The sequence below is a fragment of the Pelmatolapia mariae genome, linkage group LG20, assembly GCF_036321145.2.
Source record: "Pelmatolapia mariae isolate MD_Pm_ZW linkage group LG20, Pm_UMD_F_2, whole genome shotgun sequence".
Lineage (NCBI taxonomy): Eukaryota > Metazoa > Chordata > Actinopteri > Cichliformes > Cichlidae > Pelmatolapia > Pelmatolapia mariae.
In genome coordinates, this window is record NC_086244.1 from 14,068,802 (window position 1) to 14,096,224 (window position 27,423).

A 27,423-nucleotide genomic window follows, 5' to 3' on the forward strand; every position below is an offset into this window, starting at 1 on the left:
CAGATTGTTGAGCTTCTCCTCTAATTCATCCTGTTTTTTGTCTTCTCATGATGCTAAAACATTGATTTTAAGACATCCAAACATGAGTCTTATCCCTCAGTCATTACTGACTCACATCCATAGGTGAGGGTAAAGATCAACCAGTAATTCGACACAGGCTCATCTCTGAAGGCAAGAGATCGATACAGCATTCGTATCAGTGCCAACGTTTCACTGATCTACCTGTCAATTTCCTGCTCCTTCATTTCCCAGTGTTAATATGACCCCAAGGTTCGTGAACTCCTGCCCAACCCAGAGCAGGAAATCCACGTTTTCCAATCAGAACCGTGGCCTCAGAGTTGGAGTTGCTAATTCTCATCCAGGCTGAGAAACAGCATCATTGATATCTTAGTATTGGTACTGAAGACTACAATATCCATCAAGACACACAGAGAGAGAAAAGCTAACACAAACATCAAACACAATCAAATTTTACAAGACCAGTTGACTGAGAAATGGTTCTGTTAAACCCGAAGAGTCACAGGTAGAAAGCAAAGAGGGAGTTTTCTAGAAAACTCTTAGAAATGATAGAACTGTGTGTGCTCCATATCCCCTGCTGTCTCGGTCTCTTAGCGTTATCATTATCAAAGTAAATTGCAGCTCCTGTGCGCCCGATGAAATACAATATTTCCATTTCTGACTCTGCATTGTCTGCTCCCTCTCTGCGTCTGCAGATACATAAAATAATCACAACACTGTCACAACACATTGCACTCACAATGGATCATTCCAACATGAGGCCCACGACTCTTAAGTTTTACATTTCTTTTGCCTCGTTGGTGCATTCGACACCCAGGTTCGGATAATTCTATAAGATAATAAAAATGGTTTTTTACACTTTTGCTTCAGCTGATTTAATTAATAACCTCCCCTTTGTAAACTTTGCTTTTAAACACTTGTGCGTGCATATATTAAAACTTTAACACGAGTCCTCAACAGGCTTAGGCCAGTTTAAACTCCACCTAATGACATGAACAAAATTAATAAAATGTTTGTCATCATTTGTAATTAACCACCACTCGCACATCTGTCTAAAATCCATTAACCACTTGAAACCAGACTGCTATGCCCTCTAAAATTATAACATTTATAAATCGGTTAAAAAATTATCAAAAGGGGCTTTTTCTTTTTCTTTTTCAAGTTTAATTTCAGCACTTTAGTTCCACTGCGATGTTTAAACAATAGGTTCAGGGAAGATCTTTTCCTGCTTTTTATATGACTGTACCCTTGTGCACAAGGTCAGACTCATGAAAATATAGATGTCCCAGTTTAGTGTGAAAGAACTTAACTGAGCTAACAAAGCTCTAGGCTCAACACTATTCACTGTTGAGTACAAGCCAAGCCTTACTGCAGAACATCAAGCTGGACCTCACTAATGCTTTTGTGGGTAAACAGGAGCAAATACTGACATGATGCAGAAACCATGAAATTCAACGTGTGGAGGCTGCTAGAGCACCACATTACTGCCACCTGTTTTGAGCACTATCACATATGGCCATTAAAGTAATCAACACACTTTTGTTGGTTAAGTGTCCTTATACCTTTGCTCATAAAATGTGAAAACAGGTATGGTCAGTCCCATAAATTCCCATTTTAAAATGCTCAACTTTACAGTATAAATAAATGACCATCTATCCTTTTTCTTTCAATTATCCAGTTCAGGGTCACCGTGGGGCCTGGAGTTTATGCCACCCATCACTTGGCAAGCGGCAGAGTACACCCTAGACAGGTTGCCAGTTTATCGCAGGGCGAATACTTAAGTCACTTTTCTACTAGTACCTACTTGACTCATTTTGACTCGACTCCTCCCAGGTTTAAGGGACTTCCATTAAATGGCAGTACCTGGTACCCGGTACTTGTTTAGGACCTAGTCAGCCAGATTTCCAACTGAGCTAGGGAGTGACATGATTTGATGAGTCATATGAGCAAGTCTTCCACAAGAATCAGACCTGGCTTTTTTAAAAATCGAGGTGCATACAAATTATGTCATTGGACTCTCAGGTGGCACTTATTTAATAAAAGAAAAACAACCAAAACCAAGTAGTCACGTCAAGTCGAGCAAAGTAGGTATTGCTGAAAAAGAGGCAATAGAGACACACAACCATTCAACCTCACATTCCCACCTGTGGGCCAATTTATAATCACCAGTTAACCTCAACCTTGTCTTTGGACTGTGGGGGAGCCCCCACACAAACAAGGGGAGAACATGCAAACACCACACAGAAAGGCCCCAGAAGGGATTCAAACAGAGGACCTTCTTGCAGTTGTGGTAACCACTACACCACTGTTCCACCTTACAGATTAACAGCTTGCTCCAAATAAGTTTTAGTGTCACCAGCCAATTTACCCCCTTCTTAAGAAATGTGGTCAGAGTTTTTGTTGTGCAGCATTTTAGTGTAATTGTCTGACAAATATTTGGTTTGTTATTGGTTAACTGCAGTAAGAGACCAGAGGTGAGTGTATTTGTTTTGATGAGTGAAATTCTAGTATTTGATTTATATGTACCCTGCTAATCAAGCTTACTGATCTACCTAAGCTAATCTCACCCTTCTTGTCTAAATATAGTCACTTGTGGCTCCAAAAAGACTAACAGCTCCAAAATGCACAAACCAATTTGAGACATCATGGTAGCTATGCCCATCTTTTATGTGCAGCCAAAGAAATATAGGAGAAAAATGCACAAACAGCACATTTTTTTTTAACTCTGTCACTTCGAGTGGAGGGTTTAAGATTCAGTGCATCACAAGTGTGAGCTCACTCAAAACTAATGAGAAGAAGCACAAGAGACAGAGTAGCAGAAAAAGGCAGGTAGAGTCAGATAGCTGAGAGCTAACATCTTCCATTTTTGATGCATCCAGTCAAAGGTAATTAAGCTCTGTTTAGTGTGTGTGTGCATGTGTGTGTGTAAGTACATCTGCATGTGTGTGTTTCAGTGATTATATGCCTGTGTGACTGTGTGAGAGGAAGAGAGAGAGAGGGAGAGAGGCAGATTATCTGTGTCAGTGGCCATTTGCTCACAACTGGCGCCACATCGAAGAGAGCCAGAGGCAGAGAGCATCATGGGTAAGTGAGCACACACTGCCTGGCGTTTTTCCACACAGCGGGCCAAGAGAGGAAAGAGAGAGAGAAATTGCATGCCAGATGACCTGTCTCCTCCAGTGTACGCTAGTGTTTCACTAATTCTCTGCAGACACACGCGCACACAGTCAGGACCTGACAAAGCTGTGAATCTAAAGCTGATGGCTAGAAAGAAATGAATTGCGAAAATAAATAAAAATGCATGTACCCATGCACACACATTTAGCTTGCACCATACCTGTTACCCTGGAGTTGGTGTACGGAGGTGAGAGGCTGTCATGTGACGTCATATACTGAGACCCATCAGCATAACTCTGAGGAGGGAGACAGAACATCTAGTTAGCAATACACACAGCATCATCTGTAGCATTACAAGTAGAAATAGTAGTCCTTGAAGTTGTAGAGACACTACTGGATGACTGACACTTTTACACTTTCCAGTGTACATGGTGTATACAGCAGTGTATAGTTCAAAATGTTTGGAAATATGTATGAAAACTAAATGTGAAGCTGTAAGTTTAGCAACGTGAGACGGAGCTGCTTGTAGGCAGGTTATGGTCTAAGTTTGACCACAGCAAGCATAGAAATTAGCACTCTTAGCAGGAACATGACACGCTCCGTTTCCTTAAATGTTGAAGACTTGACGAAAAACACAACAGAAATGACAGGAAGCAAAGCTAAAGACGTGTAACACAGGTCTCCTCTAATCTAAACACAGGAAGTAGAAATTTGTGCAAACTGGTAGTAGTGAAGACAGTTAGGCTGAAGACAATTACAGGCTGAATCTGCTGCTGAGATGCTCTTGATGGAACTTCATAAAAAGCTTCAGCCTCTTCTGTACCTATCTGTATATTGATATTCAGTATATTTACTTCTTGGCAGATAAAATAAGTAGCTGGTAAAATGGTGGAAAGAGAAAGAGTTAAAAGAGAAAATACTGGATTTCTTCAGATGGTGACACAGGACAAACGGTTATCATAAAATCTATGATAAACGATTATTAAATGTGAATGTAATATTCACAGCTTGGTACTGTTTCTATGCCCTGCTGCTATTGTACAACAGTTTAGTTCATCTCTGAGGTCAAAGTCATCAGTGATGATGAACCCAACCTTAAAAGTAAAAAGTTAAAAAAATAAGAAAATAGTTTTTGATGTGTGCAAGTTAGAATTTTTGTATTTTCTTCATTCCCCGATTGCCACGTTTAGGGAGAGTAACTTTAAAAAAAATACTTATTCTGATTGTACGGTGTTGCGTTTAGGATTATGGATGTGGTCAGATGGATAGCTCCGATCCTCTTTAGTACACATTGCCTGCTTGCCTTACTACAATATACTCTCAGTTTTATTCGAAAGCTTATAAAAACATAGAAGAATCATGTCGAAGACTGGGATATACAGTGGTCCCTCGTTTATCGTGGGAGTTACGTTCTAAAAATAACCCGCAACAGGTGAAATCCGCGAAGTAGCCAACTTTACAACTATTATAGATGTTTTAAGGCTGTAAAACCCCTCACTACACACTTTATACACTTTTCTCAGACAGGCATGAACATTTTAACATTTTTCTCTCTTGCTTAAACACTCTCACAGTTCAAACCTTCGTAGAAAAATAAGTCCAGTATTATAGAATGAAACCAAAGGCACCTGCGGTTGCCTTTGACCGTGCAAAACATTTCGTCGATGGTTGTGTTCGTTGGGGAGAAAACTTACAAACATACAGTACAGCACTTCAGTGTCACACTGTTAGCGATCGAAGCATGCAAAATTGCACAAAGAAAAATCCGCGAAACAGCGAGGCCGCGAAAGGTGAACCGTGTTATAGCGAGGGACCACTGTATTACTAAGTGAGCATTTGCTTCTTGTAGCCAGTGTGTTGAATGTGAAAGAGATGGGCAGGTGCAAAGTAAGTGACAGGGGTTAGATTGTCGAGGCCGGACGACTGCTGCCATCAGCTGTGATGAACTGTGGTTCAAAGAGGGGCACACAATGAACCAGGGCCTGGGTGTTGAGGGATGTGCACTAACAAGTCTGATCCACAGAAGCTACAATTCACAGCTTACAGGACCTGGAGGACTCTCATAAGATGCTGTAACTCTTTAGGCTTAAGAAGAAAAATGGCCCCAGGAAGTTTGAACCCAGAGCCTTCTTAGTGTGTCATTGCTAATATACAATTATCACTTTGGAACTAGAATGTACCTTTTTGGCTTGTTTAAAGGGCCAAATACCTTAATTTGAAAATTTGATCAACAGTTCAAACACTGTTGTTGTTTGGTGCTTAAGATCCAAGACATTACTGTACAAGTGGCTGAGAGTTCCAGCACTTCAAGGTTTTGATGGCCATTAAAAACGTCTGTTTGAAAAACAGGAACAATTCTAAGGGGACAAAAAAAGTGAAAAGGTCCCTGCCAACAGGTTGTTTCAAGACACGTCCAGTGCATTAGTCATGAAATGATGAATGTTATGAATGAAGGCAAACACATCAGCTTTAGTAATCATTATTAGCAGTTGTTGTAATTTGTTACCTTGGAAGAACGACTTCCACTCGCCCATGATGCTGCACCCGTCCTCTCCTCCATATCTGTGAGACGTGGAGAGAATGATGGTTATTTTTTTAAATGACCAAAGAAAACACACAACACACAATACTGACAGTGCAAAATTCAGTGTCCAAAAATTATGTGTTAATCAGCTAGCAAGAAGCAGATAGATCAAAATACTGAAAAAATGAAATAATAACAAGTTAAAAGAAACACTTTACAGCGCTTCATTGTACATGATGTTCTAAAACACACAGTCGTTTCGTTTATACTTGACATATTAAATATCTTCAGTCCTTAGTTTTGCATTTTAATCACTCACAATATCAATCAATATCTTTCAGCACTTTTATATTACAATTGTACTGTGTCTATAATCAACCACAGCAGCGTAAATCATTATATCACCATTCCCCAAGTCATTAAACGTTATTGATTATGATTGCAGAGCCTTTAATGTGTCTCAGGAAAGTTTAATGGTCCTTTAAGCCTTCTGCGGACCACTAATATCCATCAAACTGGATTAGGAAGTTATATTTTACAAAAGGTCAGAGTGTTGACTGAGTGGTCACAGGTAACCTATGAATGGCACCAGGTTCTGCAGGGTCATGATGAATTCTTATTCCAAAGGCTGACCACATGGCACACTGCAATCATCCTCTATGGGCATTTTATATTTATTCCTATTAACAGACTAGTTTTAGTTTAGTCAAAGTTAACCAGACCTTTACTATAGAGCCGTGATGCTTACAAGGCTAACATCCAAGGACGTAATTTGACGATTTGTTGGTGAAAACAAAGGTCAAGAGACATCAACATCAACAGAGAGAGGAAGAAAAGAAGGGATACATGACAGGTAGACCGGTGCATTCAGGTCGCATAAAATGTGCAAATGCTGCTCTCTCTCACACACACACACACACACACACACACACACACACACACACACACACACACACACACACACACACACACACACACACAGCCGTCTCATGCATTGTAATGCACAAATCTTTCTTCAATAGGCTCTTCATTGTGTCAGTGTGTGTATAGTGAGCAGCTTACATTCATTGTCGAGTCATTTGGAATGTCAGCTTATCTGTGTGTGTGTGTGTGTGTGTGTGTGTGTGTGTGTGTGTGTGTGTGTGTGTGTGTGTTTTAGCACAACAGAAATAAACTCGTTCAGTTACAGAAAGCCTTTTGGAATTAAGCCAAACGTCCCCACCTTGACAAAGGTACCTTTGGGCTATGACTTTATATAACAGATTAGAACAGACCAGAATATAATAGAGAATAAAACTTATGACAGTTTGGAGAAATGACAAAGAAAACACTTGATGGTAAGCTGGATTTAGTGATTGGCTGCATTTGAAAAGCAGTAACACATATTCAACAATGAGTTGGTCTGAGGGAGTGTGTTTGATGACCAGGTGGATATTTTCAACAAACACCTGATGAACACTCGATTTTATTAACGCATACACGGAAAACGGATAGGACACTTTATTTGTATAAATGCAGTTTGTCATCAATCCATGAAAATTTAGGGAACTTGTTATAATTAGGTGAATTTGGGGAAACTACATTTGGAGCTTAATGGTTTTAGGAAAACCAGTTTAACAATTAGATATAGAGAACAAATACTAGGTCAGAAGGTTTTCAAGCACATGCTGGATTTAAGATAATTAAGGTAAAAGATTACATTTAGGGAACTTACATTCAGTCAGATTTAGGATGGATTCAGGGAACACATCTGCAAATTTAGACAGTTTATATTTTATCACTCAGACTGACAGATAATACATTTGTTTGACCAGATTGTGGGAATTGAGACGTGAACCGATGTAATTAGGAGACACGCAACTTGCCTGGAATAAGGGGAACACACACTTGATCAGACAAGCAATGTCCAACTATGAAGAACTCAAAAAGAGGTATAAAGATGTGGTCTTAATGCACAAATAAGATTTTGCAATTAACTTTACAAAACTGGAGGTCCTTGGTTTTGACGTCTTGAGGTAAAGTTGTCGAGTAGTAAAAACAAGTAGTGTAAATATTCTGTTATTAGAAATATGTCTATCATCGTTATTGAGATTTATATTAAAAGGGAAGGTGGAGAAATATTAACTTGTGGAGAAGGGATGAGATTAAACTAAGCGTCCACTTCTTCCCACTCCTTTTCAATATGTACACTGATTCAGAATTAGTGAAATGATATTTGAGTGGTTTTTTTCTCATTTTCTTCTTCCTAAATGACTTTCTGTTTATTTGAAGAACATAACTTAAACATGGTTGGTGTGGTAGAATGGATAAGCAGATTTTGGGAACTTAATTAAGGAATTTTGTACCCATAAGGGGAACAAACACTGCATTATTAATCATTAACTAGCATGATTTGGAGGTGTAGCTCTGTAGTATAGCGGTTAATACTTTTGCTTAATGTAAAAGAGCTCCAGTTCGAGATTGGGAGAAGCCATAATCCCCTGGGAGATGCTGTCAAGAAGCTGAGTAGTTTGATCTGGTCAATATACAGTGAATCAGTTGGATTCTTTACCTGAAATAAAGAAAAAGCTAAAGTGGCTTTATAGTACATGTCCTGGTAAACAGTTGTTTTCAGGTAACCAGAAATATGAATCTTTATATGTTTTATTTCTTTGGTAATGCATATTTCTGTCCAGCAAATAAGGTGCAGTTTGAAAAAGGGAATGAGAAGAAGGAAAAAAGAAATTAAAAGTGAAGAAAGGTTTGAAGACTGCTGGTCCTGATGAGGTAGAAATGGTGAAGATGGGGAAAAAAGAGGAAGAGGAGTACAGCAATTAAAGAATGCATCTCTGCTCACTGAAAACTACGAAGAAGGGAAGATTGGATGAGAGGGAGGCGAGGAAAAGGAGGAGAGAAAATACAAGTTGGGTGTGCAGAAGTTGAAAGATGTGGCGAAGGAAGAGAGAAGGAGGAGAGAAGGAGGCGTCCATGTGTCCTGCACCTGATAAGGCTCCGATTGAGGGCTATAAATTACACAAGAGAGAGGGAGAGAATTTACACACAAGCAGGGAAACACACACTGAAAAGCACAGAAACATACAGCCCTAACCCTCTATTTCTCCCTCTCTCACACACACGCACACACAGTGCAGGTTATCTATCATCAGTTAATGAACTTAGACTGACAGACAGCCCCATGTCTCTCACACTGATCCTATTAAGACCTGCCTGACACAAAACAGACTCCTATTAATACAGTTACCCTATGTGTGTATGTGTGTGTGTATATGAGTGTGAGTGTGTGTGTGTGTGTGTGTGTGTGTGTGTGATTACTGAGGACAAAAACAGGCCTGTGCCCAAGTACTACCATTCAGCTAGTCTTTGTATTCCATGTGAGTGTTGTTTTTGTTTTTTAAATTTTTTTGGGGGGCAGTAAAATACAGTTAACCTGGTCACTAGAGAACCATGTAGGGTTAGGGTTTGGTTTTGGTTAGTGTTTAGCATTGACAATTTGGATAGTTTGGAAAGACCGTAATACTATATTTATAATGTAAAATCGTGCTAATTTGTCTATATTGGATGTGCCTGAAAGAAAACCCAAACCCTATATGGCCATCACTGACCTAGTGGATGTTAATATGCTAATTTAAAAGGGCTGATTTTCAGCTTTCAGTCTCCATTAAACCAAAATCCTTCAACTTAAAGACAACTAGCTCAAATCTTAAAGCTTATTTCTTGAAGCTACAATTTAAGGATGTCACCAAAAGCAGTCCCATACAGACAATTGAAAGGAAAAAGTTTGCTGTATTAAAAATCATAATGGCAACCAACACACAACCAAAGCAATCTCGAGGGTTTTTTTGTTGTTGTTGCAGTACCCTCTTTGGAAATAATTTCACCCAGCAATCTTCAGCAACCGTTCAGTAATTGGTTGCAGAATAGACATTTTTCCCTAGTGACCAGAGGTTGGCAATTGGTTGCAAACAGGTCTCTAGACCTGTGTAAATGAGGCCTTAGATTAGACCCCACATCAGTGCTTCCCAGAGTTTAAGTAACAGACACAACTCAACATCAGATGCTCAGACTGCATAAACCAGACATTAATAGCTAAATTGTTGCAAAGAATTTTTAAGAAGGCCAGTAAGAGAGTGAAAAGCATAATTCCTTGGACTTAAAAATTAAAAGCATTTGAATGAATATGTCTGGGTTAACTGTATTAGCCACCTTCAGGGAGAAACTTTTGAAATAACTGACCAATTCTACTCTGTGGCACATAGCTTAAAAGATTTCAGTTTCCTGGCACACACAGAGGAAAAAGTCAAGTCAAAAGCCGCAACCATGCACCACGAACAAACGTGTTATATATGTAATGATGTAATAGCATGCTGACAACTGAAGACTCACGCAGATACATACACACACACATACGTGTTGATTAAGGTAATAAATGGCCTCTGATTGACAGAAATGAGGACAGTGGTCGTGCTGTGAGAAAATCAAGCGTATGGGTGTGCACCTGTGTGAGCTCTGTAGGCTCACTGTTCTCATCTGGTCTCCAACCAAACTCTATAATTAACTATAGGCCTTCCCCAGCCCCAATATACAAATGTCAAACAGTGTGTGGTGATCAGAAACAGAACTATTGACATATTTGTTAATTTAATAAAACGTGCACGCTCAAAGACTCAAATAATCCTAAAATGATTTTAAAAAAGATAACTGTTTTATTTTTGTTATGAATGAAAATCATTACCTGGTGTCGATTCAACAACTATCAACAATTCAAGATTCAACAAAACACAATAATGGCAAAAGTAGAACAAGGTAACGGAAAATCATTTGTTCCCAGAGAAGATTTAAAGAAAAAAAAAGCTGATTGGTGGTTTTTTGATCATCATATTCACTGGAGATACTCTTAAGACTCTCTTTTAGTCAAACTCAGCTGTGTAATCAAACACTTTTACACCTTCCCAGTTGGGAACATCTCAAACAGAACCTCTCCCAAGGTAATGACTGCAGCCATAATGAGTTGTAAAAGCCTTAAAGGCAATTTTATTTTGGAATTGACTTGAAACGTGAGAGCTGCACCACCAAGTGAAAATCAAACCAAATCTCATGGTAACTGATTTTTGTTTGGTGGAGCCCAGTGGACATATCCAGTTGGTTCAGAACAAATGGCCAAGGCGCTAAATTGCTTAAGGCACCCACACACTGTGATATTTTAGCAATATTCTGATGCATGTGGACTTGATTATTATATTGATGATTATCCATAGCTTCAGTTCCTTGTGCTCAGTCAGCTATACTTTCTTCTTTGCTAGAAATCCAAACATTTTGTCCACTGGAAATCTTTTGAGGTTAATAACCAGCATTAAACCTCTCTCACTTTGAGATACAGGACAGAATTTTCTGATGACTTCCATATTTTATTCATGCTGGAGTAGTTATCCGGCTTTAGGTTCTTTTAGGTGCAGTTCAAATATTCACCACTAGGTGGGCTTCCAGAAAAACACTACCTGTGCATGTAAAACAGTTTGTGTTTAACCTATAAATTGCTGTGACCTTCTTTGGGTCAACCTGACAGGTTCATTCCTTTCAGTGCTCACTCAGCTTCAGTTAGATCTTGTTTGAACAACTCTATTTGAATTGACCCTTCCAGCTAATTTTTACTGATCCCCACAGGGAAATGTGTTCTCTGCATTTAACCCATCTTCAGTATAAGACGAAGTGAGCAACCACTGTGCAGTGCCTGGGGACCAACCCCAGCTGTAAGCCAAAGCCTTGGTCAAGGGCACAGACACAACAGAATTAACCTACCATGTTTTTTGATAGTGGGAGTAAATAGAGATCCCAGAGGAATCCCAGGGAGAACATGCTAGCACCACAAGGAAGAGCCTTTCAGTGGTCCAACTACTGTTAAACCACAGTGCTGACCAGTATAATTACATTTGAACTGAAAACAGAAATTATTTCAGGAATGAATCTTTACAACCAGTTGTCTTCAAAATAAACAAAACACAACGAAAGTTCAATAAAACACAACGGAAGTGTTTTTTAGACGATGTGATGGAAGGGTGCAGGAGAGACAGAAATCCAAACATGCAAAAGATTTCATGGAAACTGTTTAAAAGAAGTGGAGGATATTTCAGTGTTCTGAGAGAGAAAAAGATACAAGGTAATGTGTGTTTTTTGTGTTTTGTATGATTTATACAATACTGTAGTTTGCTATTAGCTGTTTACTGTTAGCTTGTCACTTTTGCAGCTGGTCTGTCACATTATTGTCTCCCCAAAAACACTTCTGCTGGGTTTTGTGTATTTTTGCAGCAGTTTTCTTTTTGATGACATGTTCTTAAGTTGCAGTGTGTTTGACCTCTCAGGACCACTGGGTCACTCTAGGTCACTATAAACAATAAACTATAAATAAACTATAAACAATCTGTTTTGTACATTTCAACCTAAATTGCAAGCTCTCTTCAAAACCTGAGGATGACATAATAATGACAAAACAAATTTCCCACGTGTGGGACTAATAAAGGTTATCTTATCTTATCTTAATCACAGGAGTAATCACCTGCAGGATGAAAGAAAAAGAGAAGAGAAATAGAAAATGAAGCAGGAGGAGACGTAAAATCATGAAGGACCACAGATGAAGATCTAATTCAGTCATTTTAGGAACTGAAGCTTCTCATACTTTCACTGAGCTAAATTCAGATTATTATCCAGGGCGATCACAAACACACACACACACACACACTAAAACGAGACAGTAAGAATTAAGAGGCAGATTACATCTCTGTATCTTCTCCTTTAAAGCTGCTTAAACTGTCTAACACCCACAATCCCACTACGTGTGTGTGTGTGTGTGTGTGTGTGTGTGTGTGTGTGTGTGTGTGTGTGTGTGTGTGTGTGTGTGTGTCTGGACAAGCAGAGGAAGTGACGAAACAATCACATTCAGGAAGTCGACCACGTCCTGTTTTGTTATATGATTCATGCCCTCTCTCCTCATCTCCCTTTCATTCCTTCCTTTGTTTCCTTCCTTTCCTTTGCCCTACCTCTCAAACCCCATTTCCTCCTCTTCCTTTACTTTCTGTTCATCTTTCCGTCCATTTCTCTTTTCCTTCTTTCCCATATTCATTTTTCCTCTTTTCTTCTCATTCTTTCCGGGTGCCCATCATCCAATTTGATTTCCCTACTTTCTTTTCTCTTTTTCTGTCCTACCTTCATACTCGTTCTTCTGCTTTTCACATTTTTTATTCTTTTCCTTTTTCTTAGTGCCTCTCTTCTTTCCTTCCTTTCCTTTCTCTCTCTCCAGCTCTATTTCTTCCTCCATCCTATCATTCTACTCTTTTTTCTTCATTCTCTTTTTATTCTGCTCCATATTTCTTTTATTATTAACTCTTTTGTCTTTACTAGTTCACGTATACCCTCATTACTAGAATTTAACATATATTCCTCCCTTCACAATTTTCCTGATTCCTGCTTACTTTCTTTCCTTCTTTTCCCAATTTTCCTTTCTAATTCTTTCCTCCCTTCCTGATAACCTTTATCTTTAATCTTTTTTTTCTTTAATCACTCCCTTCTTTTCTTCTTCAATCATTTCTCTTCACTGCCCATTTTATTCACACACTTTCACATCTTTCCTCTCTGCTCTCATTTCATTTCCATCCCTCCTTTACTTATGTTATTTTATCCTTCTTCTCTTCCATATATTCTATCCATTCCTTAATAATTATTCCCCCTCTTTTCATATGACTTTCTTTCCTAACATTGAGAGATCAGGGTCAGAGAAGCAGGATTATGAAGTCAGTCCTGGGGCTGACCCGCCTGTAGAACCTTTGAGCAAGGCACAACAGCAGATGGCATCTCCATCTGAACTTTGAGACACAAAGCTCAGAAAAAAAGTCCTCTCCTCCGGTCTCCGTGGATACAGAGCTCTGATCGAGAGGACAGTTGGAGATGAGGATGAGGATGCCAAATCTATTGACATCTTGTTACCACAGCAACGACAAGAGAGAGGACAAGAATGACCACCATCAGGGCTACTACTAAACAACATGTATGTACTACAAGAACAGATTTCCACTGATGGAGGACAGAATTCCACCCATGATCAGTGTTACTGATGGGTGATGAGCTGAGATTGTTTTTGTTTTGTTTTTTTTGTTTTTTTTTTTTATCAATGAAAGGTTAGAAAATTAGCTACATGCAATTAAAGAATACAAATCTACAAACTGCCAGAGTTTAAAATTATTCTTATATTTAGTGAAGAAAGAAGACAAACTGTTAATAAAGTGGATCAGTGTTAAATACTTTCTGAATAAAGAAAACACACTCAGACACACACACACACACACACACACACACGCGCACACACACAAACTGTAAATAAAAGATGGACGTAGATGGCACTACATCACCCATGTCTTGATTTGAGCATGTTGGCTTTCACCCCGTTTCCTTTTTGGAGTCAGAAGTGAATATCTTTACATGAGAAGGTGAAGTGCTAAGTTACCAGCTAGTTCGAGCCAACTTGATTAGAAAATGCATCGCACCTTCACAAATACCTGCTAATTTCTGTGGCACTAAATATCCTCCAATTAAATAATATAACCAAAACCAGGCCACTAATTTCTTGAATGGGCTGTCAGCACACCTAAATGTACAGCAGGCCATGTTAATGTCCTACTGTGCTTATTGGCATCAATGCCACTAACTCAGTTGAGAGTTCAAGTAAGGTGACTCGCTTTAGCTAAGGTAAGGTTGCATTGGGAACCAACCTCAAGAAGCCTTTTGAGGACCTGTTTGTAAGAAATGTAAATACATGAAGAACACATTGTTATTATGAAGATGCAATGCGTATTAAAAAGCAAAATGTACTTATACTTGGATTTTACACAGCGGTTTTTGAGTTTTACTAAATATTTAAAGTGCTGCAGACTTTCGGCCTGTCCCTTCCTTCCGAAGCGGTCGCCACAGCAGATGGATCTACAAGTCACATTTTAACCATACATTCATACAATGTTTACTCCACACATTTTACCCTATGGACAATTTAGAATCACCAATGGAGTTAAAGATGACTCAATCAAAATTCTCCCAATTGTGTTTGGGAGCTCACTTTGACCTTTAGGAGGTCTTTTAAAAAAATAGTCAAGGGTTTAATTGTTGATCTCAAGCTATGTTATTGCTAACCTTAATGTATCCTCATGTATTCGTTGGATCAATGGAACATGCCTTTAACCTCCTAAGACCCGAACTCTTCCATGACATGCATTTTTAATTTCTCTTTGATATTTGGGCATATTGGGGCCCAATGAATGTAAAAACAAAGATTTACCAGATTTCTTTTTTTTACCTTATTTTTGTTTTTAAGAAAAATAAGAGCCACATATGAGGATATTCGTTTAAAATTTTGATAGAACAGTAGCAGTATAATGTCCTCGTAAGTGGATATCAGGCCGATGCAGAGCAAAATTGAGTATTTTGGTTTAAATAACCCAAAATGTGATGTCCACATATGTGGACGGCAGGTCCTAGGAGGTTAAATAGCCAAAAAGTACATGAATGCCATCACACAAATTAGCAAACAGATTCTGTAGGTAAACAACTGATTTGTAATCAAAAACCAGATAATGTCACTGTTGTGCCCAACTTAACATTAAGCACATATTCTATGGAGACAGGAAACATTTCATATCAACACTTCACAGCGTTTTCAGTATGTTGAGGGAAAACAAAGTGACAGTGATTCCTTTCCAAATATATTTGCAGAAACTTTTAGATCACGGAAGGTGTTAAAAGTCCTGCATTTTGTGGGGCTGGGTGTTGAACCTGGATAATTAACAAAATGCACTTGTAGCACAGCATATGGAAACAGTCAAGCACCAAAAGTCAGCTTCCTAATCCTATTTACTTATTCTCTGCCAACATTTAAGTATGTTATTAAGAAGAGAATTAGACTGGGACTGGAGAACTTTATTAATCCAACATAGCCCTGCCAAATAGCCAAATCCAACATGCATTTATTTTCACAAGAGACACACTAACAGAGAGAGAGTGTATGAATGAATGAATGATCTTTACTGCTATTATACATCGTGCAATGAACATTGATTTGGCTTTCACTTAAGATAAAAAAACACAATAAATTAAAAGAATGAATAAAAATAAGTAAGTAATTAGAGATAAAAATAAACTTAAACTTAGCAGGAAACTTAATCAGCAGTGTAAAGCGCTGTTAGCCAATTAAAATGTCCTCAGACCATATTCTAAGTGTTTTTATTGAAGTATCTGAGTATTTTTGTGTCATGTTCACAGTTAAGTGTGTAGCATGGTGGAGTCTGTTAGTTCTCGACCCACTACCAAGCACTTTGGGTGATTAACAAGCAGCTAGCAGCTTGATATAAAGCAGCATATATAAAGTCATACAAGCCTGAAAACTTACGTTTTGAGGCTTAAAGTCCCATATTCACCCTAAATAAAATGGGTCCATTTACATCCCTCAGTGACTCACAGAGCTGAGACATGTATCAATAAAACAAGGGCGTATCTAACCAAGTACATGGTGCAGAATATGAAGAATTTTAGCTTCAATTAAATTTAGCTTGGGTGGAAAAACATGTATATTCTTGGGGTTTTCTTCTCTTGTTGTCCTAAGAATAAGAACATCTGTTAAATGAGCACTTGTTGAGTGAAAGTTTGCCACAGTGAATATTTGGGAAAACCAAATCCATGTGCACAACAAATGTATGTGAAAGGCAGACATATACATATGGTCTGTCAAACCTTATGGCTACTTGAGGGAAAATCTGAGGAGGAAATCAGGGTTCAAGAGGTTAATGATGAGAATTTCATTCATGTTTCTTACACACATTACAACACACACACACACACACACACACCTACACACACACAGGCCAGTGTTTCCTGTCATTAGGCAGCGGAGCTGTTCTATAATTAGAACATCTGGACCCAAGTAAGTTTAGTGCCAGTGCCCTCATGCACACACACGCACACGCACACGCACACACACACACACACACACACACACACACACACACACGCACCGAGGAAAACATTTCCAAACCATAAAATCACATAGTCCCAGCAACCAGCACACATACACATACACAAAATTGTACATGTTTTATATTTCAGTGACTTGTTTTTTTATTCCTTGGTTTTTTTTTTTTTTGCTGTTTTGTTCGAAAAAAGCACATTAAAGCAACAAAACAAACAACAGCTTGGAGAGCTAATGGCACGCTAAATGAAGGGAGAGAATAGCTCAAGTTGACAGAAAGAGAGAAAGAGGGAAGGGGAGGGAGAGATGGAAAGTGAGAGAGAGGGGAAAAAAAACATTAGCAAGTTCAAACATGGCTTTTTTTTTTTTTTTTGAATAAGCCGCGTTGCGTGTTTTTTTTAAAGACTGCCGAGCTTCAGAGTCTACAGATGCCTTTCCAAAAAGAGAGATTAATATTGATAATAAGAAGGCCATTCCTTTCTGTTTTGTTTTGTTTTGTTGTTTTTTTTTCCATCTCTGTGGTGGAGGAAGAATAAGAGGCGCAGGCGATTCCTTTGACAAACCCCCTCGTCTCTCCGCACAGGCCCATGTGAAGCTGGGCCAACTGTGGCTTAGATCTCTACACACCATCACAACCAGAGGAACAAAAGAAAAAAAGGAAAAAAAATGCATGTAAACTGGTCAGAAGCTTAAAAACCAGCAGAGTTAGCAAAACTTTTATACAGTCTAAGTGAGAAAAATGGAGATGAAGGCGCTGAGCCAAAGGCTGTCTGGAAACTACTTGTAAGCAGAATTTAAAAGAGTAATCAGGGTTTATTGAAGTGGTTACTAATATATAATAGTGGCATCAGTGCAATGTGTACAATTTACTTTTCATGCACAACAATATACCAAGGTGTAGCCTGTGTAATATATTTCTGATTGGCTTGCAGGTGTCTGTCCAATCATGACATTACATACTAAGGTTTCCACAAACCTTATAATCCACACTGTGTGATACAGAGCTGATAAATCTGGGTTATCTATCAAGCATAAAACACAATGGCTGCCGGTTACAGTGTTTGACCCACTGGCTGGTCAGCAGAGGCCATAGTCACATTGTGTGACGGTCATCCTCAATTGCTGACACTAGATTTTGTCCTGAGCCTTTTTTGGTTGCAGGATCCTTCCAGTGACCAACATTGCACCTTCCTGTGATCAGCTTATTAGGACAAAAGTGCATTTCACCATCATAACTGCACCTTAAGCTGATGAGAAAATTTTATAGTAATGTGAGAATGCAGACTGATTTCATTTACAGACTATATTTAGCCAGGTGTAGCACTTGCAGTTTTAAAGTAGTGGTTCTGGACAAAGTTGCTGACTAAAACTAAACAAAAAAACTATACCTGGATGTGGAGTGAAATTGAGAATGTAATTTTGGTTAACTAAAACAGAAATAAAAATTAGACTTGTGCAAAAATAAAACCAACTGAAACAGTTTTCTGAACTTGGAACTAACTTAAATACAAATATAGCAGAAACATCCTTAGTTTGCATGATGAGGTATTGATGGAGACTTTATTGAGACTTTATACAGCATATATGAGATATGCCCTCCATACAAAAATAATTAAACAACTGAAACAAACACTGATAATAAAATAAAATAAAATTTAAAAACAGAAAAAATGTCTCACTGCCAGAAGGATAACTCCTCTTCTTTTTCACTGAGAGGCTTCCATTGTTGTCATTAGGTTTGTTTAAACAGAATCAGGCGTGCCATTTGCAAAGGGAGTCAGCGGAGTCAGGTGGGGCGTTGTTAGATGAGCTCAGGTCTCCTCCACTGTCATTGTAAACTTTGCATATTGTAAGGTTTGTCTCTCAAGGGCCCCATACTGGCCTGGGGCTCCAAGCAGTTGCCTAGCTTGCCTTGTGGCAAGCACGGCCTCTGCAGCTTTGTACACCATATCACAAATCTAAACACAATCTGCCTCAGTATATACAAATTCAGTCCAACGATAATGCAGATGTTTGGAACTGCCACAAAATAAACAAAATAAGTGTAAATTTGTCTATGGCAAAGATGGCAAAATAATAACACAATCAGAGAGACTGGCAAACCTACAGAAATAAAGTTTTACTAAAAGGTTGCATTACACTTCCGACGATCACTTAAAAAAACTTTACTCTTTATAAATACTAATTTATGTTTGGAACAATATAAGTAATTTATATCTCGACACAGTTGGAATACTGCCTGAAGTCTAAATTTAAAAAAAAATGAAATGATAACATTATTGTAATTTACCTGGACATGTGCCATTTATGGCTGGACAAGTAAAAAAGGTCAATTAACTCAAAAAGTTGATGGTGACCTGTGAACAAACACACTGAGTCACTCAGACAAACTAGCAAATGAAGAAGTGAGACAGTCACTCTTAAACTGAGACAGACAGGCAGTGTTTCAGATGAGTTTTTGTCAAACTGAGTCTCTGGGTAGATTTGTGTTTGACAATTCAATTAAGGCTGCTTTCTCTCTGTGGAGGTTTTTGTGTTTGCTGGCTTTATAAAACTCTATCTCATAGACACCTGCCAGCTTAGAGCTAATGTAAGCAGAGGGATGAGTGAGCTTAATCATACAGAAAGAGAGCGGGGCTGGGGGTGCGGCAGAGAGATTTTTGAAACCGGAGAAAGTCCAGTGGGTTGGATGAGGAGAAGCGAAATGGTCTCTCAACGAGTGCAGAGAGGCCTAGAAAGTAAATCAGGAAACAGTGGTGCTGCGTTAAACAAGCTCAGAGAATTGTACCTTGACATCTGCTTTTAATTAGCAGGGAAAATAAAAAACAGCACTCAATCTTGTTTCTTCTCTTCGTCTATCATTTTTGCTATCAATAGAGGCAAAGTGGCCAGTTCCTCCCTCATCCACATGCTATATAAATATCAGTTTCATCGTACTGATGACAATGCAGGAATACAAATTTCCCCTCACCCCTTTGGCAACATTGCTTCAATCCTATAGGATAATAGTGAAACTTGCTCAGGCTAAACATTACAATTTACCAAAATCGCGAAGGTACAACAATATTTTATTCAGAATGAATTGAATGAATGAACTGAAGGCAACTGTCTCATAGACTTCTAAAGAAAATAATTATAGAAATTAAATCGGTAAACGAATGTATTAGTTTTGTGATCAGATACAGAAACATCGCCTCATGTTGATCTCCCTGTAAACTTTCAACAGAGGTGCAGTCATGCGTTTGCACCAGCCGACAACATACATCTGGGTTGGAGGATTTACTGTATACTTAGATAGGCATCAGTGCACATCTTGCATGGTAAGACTCCAGTTAATCATGTTACAGTCACTTGTGTAATCTATTAAGTTTACTTGGCATATAGACTTTAGCCTTAAGATAGTCCCTCCTCCTCACAGGCAACATGAGCACTCTTTTCTATAAGTGTGGAGTGTCAAAATATTTTAAATGCATAAAATATTTTACACCTTTGATGTGTAAAATATTGAAGGCCTTCAGAGTTGTCATGTATACGCTGATTTTCTGGCACAAGACGCTTTTTTGGTTTTTGTTTTGTCTCTTTTCGAAGGATTTGAGCCTTCCAGGAAGTACACATGTATATCACACATGCAGGACTACGCTGCCAAAAAGTTATTTTACATTGACCTACTAAGAAAAGATAAGCCAAAATATCTGATATGAGAAACATGAATTGGTCGACAGCCAATAAAAACTTGGCTAAGACTATGTTTTTTGGTGACTTTCGATTTTAAGTTTATATCCCGCAAACAGCAAGTTAGGGCAAAAGAGAAAAAAAAAAACCATGATCAAGGTATTTCCTATTGCAAAGGAACAGTATAGTTCCAGCTCCCCAGATCCCCAAATCTACCATCACCATGACTATATTGTGAATTTCAGCTGAACACTGATCCAGTGTTTGTGATGCACGTACTGTTAGTAATGAATGCAAAAAAAAAAGACTTTAAAGAAACTTTAGCCTTAGACTTAAAAGGTTAAATGTGTCGTCTGAGTGTCACACCGACAGCGTAAATCCCGCATCACACCTTTATCTGATTTCATTAAAACTAAAAACAACCTTTCCTCCTTTTATTCCTCCTCGCTCCCCCCCTCGCTCTGCTCCTCCTTCTCCTTCTCCCTTCATCTTTGCCTCCCTCCCTCTCTTTACTTTCTTTCTTTTTCCTTTTTATCTTCCGCCTCTCCTCGCTCTTTCATGGCGCCCTGTTGTCAAGTGTAAACATGACTGAGCACTGAGCCAGAGGGGTTCGACTCCTATCAGGTCTTCCTCTGCTCTCGTCCTCCAGTCACGCTCCTCCTGCTGATACCTCCAAGGAAACGGCGAGGTTCACTCCAAAATAAGAACCCAGCCGCTGGAAAATGTGACAACCACTTTCATGGAAGAAACTGCAGAGAAATCTGAAGAGGATCAGGTGCTTTTTAGAAGGAGATGACAGAGAACTGGGGTCATTTGTATAACCTTTACAAGTTGAAACCTGTGTTCCACAGTTGATTTTTATGGAAATTGCTGAACAGCAGCTGACCTACTTCTTATATACTGATGGATGACAGATTAAAGTTATGTTTTGGGAGACATTTTGCTTGCATGGTTTGGGTCCTTTTATGGGAATGGTGAGTGCAATACAAAGTAATGCTAAAATGCTAAGCGATTACCTTTATCCTGTTATGAGTCTTCTATGGAAGATTTTCATCACTTTCCCAAAGTCAAATACAATGAGGGAACACCTACTGGAAGTGGACTCTTAATCCCTCCAGTTTGTTCCAGAGGTATGACACTAAAAGCTGTTCCTGGATCTTTATGTCCCTCGCCTTGGACTGAGACGCTTTATGCAGTTTTTTTCCTCTTAATTTATGTTTATATTGTTGCCTTTTTTATTTGATTCAATTTAATTACGTTTATATAGCACCAATTCAAACCTACAGTTGCCTCAAGGTGCTTTAAATGTCAAGGCTACAGAGAAAGCTCATATTTTTATGGTATATTTAGTACATGGCTCAGTCTTGCTTTCAACAGCTTCATTTCCAACATCAGGCAGGTGGGAATGAGCTCTATCACACCTATTTTAACTGCCCAGCACCAATGGTGATGCTTCTTTTGTAGGGATCATTGAATATATTCCCTCCTTTCAGGAAAAGCTGGAGAATTACATTATGATCACGTTCAATTTATTTCCTTCTACAGTAAATGTCACTTTATGCAGACAATACAATCATATACTCAACAGCTTCTCACAGTAATTTGTAATATCAAGCTTACAAGAATGCAACTGCTTTGCAATCTCAAAATGGTAATAAACACCTCTCCTTCCAAGCTAAGGCAAACCAAATCATGTGATTAGAACTTAACAGCATCTCAGTTAGTTTTTTGTTTAAGAAATGATCAGCACTTTTACATATTTATTAACTATATTTATTTATATTTATTAACTTTTTCTTTTATAATTTTTTAGCCTTTCTTAGCAATTTTTAGCCGTTATTGGAAAGGAACAGGAGAAATTAGGCAGGAAAATGGGAAAAGAGAGCCAGAAATGGTCTGAGGCAGCTTATGGGTCACCTGCGCATCTAAGTGAGCAATAGCTGCACCCCAGCTGGAGCAATTTAAACCAAATCGCTCACTAGCTAACAAAATTAACTAATTAAGGAAAGATTCTTATGAAAAGGTGTTTTTCCCCTCTCCCACAGAACACTCTGCTGCAAGATTTTAAAATGAGTAATGTGATTTTTTTTTAACCAATTTTTTTTTTTTAAGATTTAGAGGCGCAATATGTAAAATACCTGATTTTAGAAGGGATCACTGTTGTTTAGCAATAGCACTCACTGTGAATTCCAAACACTGTTTCTTAACTTGATTGTCCTCAGCACATGAACATTGATTAACTACGATTACCGGCACTGCTACGGCATAGAAATCGACCACCATTCCGCCTTCACAAGTATCTGCTGGTAAAGCACAGTAGCAAGAGAGTACGTGGTATGATGTGTGGTTTGGAGATGGCAGCCGTGACAAAAAACACAGGAGGCCAAGCTGGAGGTGGCAGAGCTGAAGATGTTACGGATTTCACTGGGAGTGAGCTGGATGGACAGGATTAGAAACCAGTCCATCAGGGGGACAGCTCAGGTTGAGTGGTTTGCGGACAAAGTTAGAGAGACGGTGCTGAGATGGTTTGGACATGTGCAGAGGGGGATAGTGGATATATCAGACAAAGGATGTTGAAGATAGAGCTGCCAGGTAGGAGGAAAGAAGGAAGATCACAGATAAAATTCACTGATGTAGTGAAGGAGAACATGCACAGGGCTGGTGTGACAAAAGACAGGGTGAGACGAAGGCAGATGACCTGCTGTGGCGACCCCTAAAGGGAGCAGCCAGAAGACTTTTGCGCTCTCAATCCTATATACTGCACCTATACATGCTATCTGATCCATTTCTTATCCCCTTTTTGTTGCTCCAATCTTATCTAATAAACAATGGTTAAATTAATATCAAAATATAATAGAAATATTTATTTGATTTCCATCTAGCCTGGATCTTCTCCAAGAGAAACATTTTCTTTCACAAAGCTAAATTGCTTTGTGATATAATTTTTTAGGCTACGAGATAAGCTTAACCTCCTAAGATCCGAACTCTTTCATGGCATGCATTTTTAATTTTTCTTTGCGTTTTTGGGTTGATTGGGACCTGATGAATGTAAAAACAAAGAATTACCAGATTTTTTTTTTTTTACCTAATTTCTGTTTCTGAGAAAAATGAGATCCACATATGAGGATATTCGTTTTAAATTTTGATAGAACAGTGGCAATATAATGTCCTCGTAAGTGGATATCAGGCCGATGCAGAGCAAAATTGAGTATTTTGGTCTAGACAACCCAAAATGTGATGTCCACATATGTGGACACCAGGTCCTAGGAGGTGAAAGCTTCCTGGACTTGCTAACTGCTATTATCACTCTAATTATGGCCAGCAAAGTCATTAAGTACACGTCTGGATTTCTACAACATCCATCAAATCATAAAATTCTTGACAATGTGTACATTTTTTAATTTTTTTTAATCTTCCAGCAGCAGTGAGACTGAGATCCAGAAAATGCATTGCTTCTGCTGCACTGGCTACTACAGTGTGACGTGATAAATTTGGGTGTCATGAATCTTTGCGGTTGGGATGGGATTAAAATAGCCGCACACTCACACAGAGTCACACACAGCAACCGCATGCACCTGTGCAGGAAGAGCCCTGTGCATTAGTTATGTAGCAGTTGGTTTGTGGTAGTGATGGGGAAGTGAGAGCGGGGCTCAGGTGAATTCTATCAGCTCTGGTCCACCCTGCCTAATAATAGATGACCACTGAAACTAACACAGCATTAGCAGCCATTTACTGAGAAATCAGTCACACGCAGTCCTCTGAAGAAACAACCTGTATACCGAAACTTCAGAGCAGCTGATTAGAAACTGATTCCTCCTTTATTTCAGTTTAGATCGCCAAGTTCTGCACATGCCACTCACTGGCAAGGAAAAGCAGAAATCAGGAGATAATCCCAAGACACAAGGGATGTGGATACAGAACCCCTCAGCTGGAGAGCAAAGCACAGATGGAGAAGCACTCAGAAATGTCTTGCTCTGTGTCACAATGAATGCACATTCCTTGACATGAACTGACAAATGACTGTCAGCAGCGTTTCACACATGATGACTGAATCAACATGCATTTTATTTCAAATGGATTAAATGATTATTGGAGTGCTTGTAACTACAGCTGAAAGAAAAGGTTGATTAAGGGATTAGTTGATTGTCAGGAAATTAATCATTAATTAGTTTAATAGTGATTAATCATTTGAGTTCTTTTGCAAATAGAAAATGGTCCAATCTCATCACATGTGCTCTATTAAAGCCTTTCTAGGCCATAAATCACTGTAAATCTTTGGAATTTGAAAAATCAGTTGAAGCCAGTTGACATATAATTGTCGCCACCTACGCATTCAAAATTGGAGCTTTGAATATTCACACATAATTCTCTAAGAAGCCTCCCGAAATTCAGACAGCCCTAAAAATGTGCTGTATACATGCACCAACTTCAAGGGTGAGAATATTTACTGCTTATTGGAGGATCTTGATGGCTGCACCAAAACTTAACATTTGTAAAAACAAAGGGGGGAGCAGGGGGAACAGTGTAAAAATGGCTTGTTCAGTCAGTGGATCAACCGAGAGTCTGCACCAAGGTCCAGTCAAGTTCAACAAGTATTATTTTGAATTTCCAATCATGCTAAGTTAAATATGTGAGCTGGAAAATGATATATAATAACAACAGGTCAACACGGAAAATCAGAGGTTCACCAAAGTCAGTAAGATGCATCCTTTAGCAATCGTCTTTATTGGAGGATCGACCAACAAACAGACCAATTTATTAAACAGCACTGTTACCCCAAATAAGTTATCATGAATATATATTTGCTATTTTGCTGTATCACTTAAACATTCATGACTTCAAAGTGTGGCTCAAGGACACTCTGACGGATGATAATAGACACGGGGGATAAATCAGTGATCAAACCTGGGAGCTTCCAGTTTACCTACCAGCAGGATACATGTCACCAGCCTGTCGCGTGTACTGTGAAGAGCAGACCAAAGGGAAACAGGCATGGGTTATCTTACCAGTTATCCAGGGTAATATTTTTTAGATTGTTTTATTTAACCACCAAACAAAAATGTTTTATTTACATCTACTGATAAAGATGACAACCAGCAGCTATAGAAAGACAGAAAGAAAGACTCACTCTTGTTAATGTACTTGTGTTGTGCACACGGTGATTATAAGTGAGACTGAAACTAATGTGTTTGTCTGTTTCTCTCTTCCAGTAATTATTTAAAAGTCTGTCAACAGAGCTGTGAAGAGGGAGAGTCGGCACATCCCTCACTCCTCACCGCATATCTCCAGAAATGATCAGAAGTATGCGGACACAAAGCAAATAAAAAATGAAATAAGCATTACATCCTTGTGTGATTACTACACGGGTCATTCGCCATTAATGTGGAAATAATTGAGTCCTGCACGATTTCATTTGCCTTTCATAAACGTTTCCCAGTGTGTAAAGCATGAAATTTCCTGTTTATCCAGGAACTCAATGATCTTGAAATTCTGCTTAAATTTCCATGTTAATGTCAGAAAAGAAATAAGACTGCACAGTGATGTTCCCACTTCCCTTTTCTGGGTTTTTTTTTGCCACTTCATTGACCGTGCTGACTCAGTTATTCAAATTGAGTAAACACCAAGATATATATTCTCTTAATGTTTTTCTTCTATGTAAAATAACTGATTTATCTAGACTCTTTTATCACTTCTTGCTTAATTGTGATTGGGAAATGTGGCAATTTCTGATGGATACTTTGGACACTGATAAGTATTTTATTAATGTGGCACAGAGAAACAGAAAGCGCTGTAACGCCCCCGTAAAAAAAGGCAGATTCCCCATTTTCTCCCCCGACGAGGTTGTAACCAACGGCGACCGTTACAACACCGACTGGGGAGAGGTGCATCGTGGGATTGCCACCTGGATAGCACCTCCTTTTCTGGAAACGAGGAGTGAGAAGTCGCTAACAAGTTAGCATGTCTGCATGGGTGCAAGGCTGCAGGGACACACACACACGCGAACAGTGACACACGCTCAGACTGAAACAGCACCCACACGGAGCAAGAAGCACAACACACACACACACACACACACACACACACACACACACACACACACACACACACACACACACACACACACACACACAGGATAGCGCCTGCAGACATTCTCTTGGTGTCTCTGCACTTGTTGATGAGATTTCTGCAGAAGAAGAATGTTCAGTTGCCCCAGAGGGACAACAAACGCCACACTCAGCTTTCTGTCACATTTACATCCCGTTGTTGCAAATATACATGCACACAAGTCATTTTTATTCATATACAGACAGTTAATAAGAGCAGTGCTTTATGCTAAGGTAAAGTCCTGCAAAATTAAAATTGAACTATTATGATCAGACAGTTTCAATCAGACTGTTTACTTGGCGGCAGTGGGAAGGAAGAACTCCCTTTTAAAAAACCTCCTTTTTAAAAATGGAGGAAGAAATGATTCACGTCACTCCTTGTGTTACTAATTGCTTTTGGCTGCCGTGGTGGACAGCATAAATGATTACTTGCATTGGACTGGAATAGAATATTAGTTCTCACAGATTAAAAGAACCTTGTATAGCGACTGCACTGTTACAATGAATCTGTGGAAACAGCTATATAGAGAAAGACCTACTTGAAAAAGTAGCTACTGTAATTTTAGTGCTGTGAGTATGGGCATAACACTCAAGCAGGTGTTACCAATGGCTGCATAGGGTGGACCATTGGCTCGGCCCCAGCAATTTCACAAAATAGATTTTTGTCATATGTTAAACATGGACATAAGTTGATCAGAGTAGTAAATATTTCAGATGTCTGATTGTGAAAGGTGCCAAATTTATTCAGACTGCACAAAGACACACGTGCACGACTGGAAACCATCGCAATATACCAGCGCAAGCGATAAAGGAGAAGGCAACAAGGTCAGCAACATGAAGGTATAAAAATGAAAACTGCCATTGCACAGTACAGAAAGATTTGGTTTTACTGGTGTCTTCTGACTGGTGGCCTCTTACTGTGCGAGTTGCTAGAAACAGTGCTGCTCCTCATTGGATCCTCCTTTCATTTCTTATTAATCAGATTTACT

General features: G+C 38.9%; 1 protein-coding gene across 7 annotated transcripts in view; it reads right to left on the reverse strand.

The window, feature by feature from the left end:
• LOC134618721 (transcription factor 4-like) overlaps positions 1-27,423 on the reverse strand; it is a 235,360-nt gene that overhangs the window by 169,862 nt on the left and 38,075 nt on the right. For all 7 annotated transcript variants that reach the window (XM_063464252.1, XM_063464251.1, XM_063464248.1 and 4 more), the window contains 2 exons: positions 5,642-5,697; positions 3,356-3,431 (listed from right to left, as the gene is read on the reverse strand). In XM_063464252.1, coding sequence (XP_063320322.1) covers positions 3,356-3,431; positions 5,642-5,697 — 132 coding nt within the window. The remainder of the gene's footprint in view (positions 1-3,355; positions 3,432-5,641; positions 5,698-27,423) is intronic.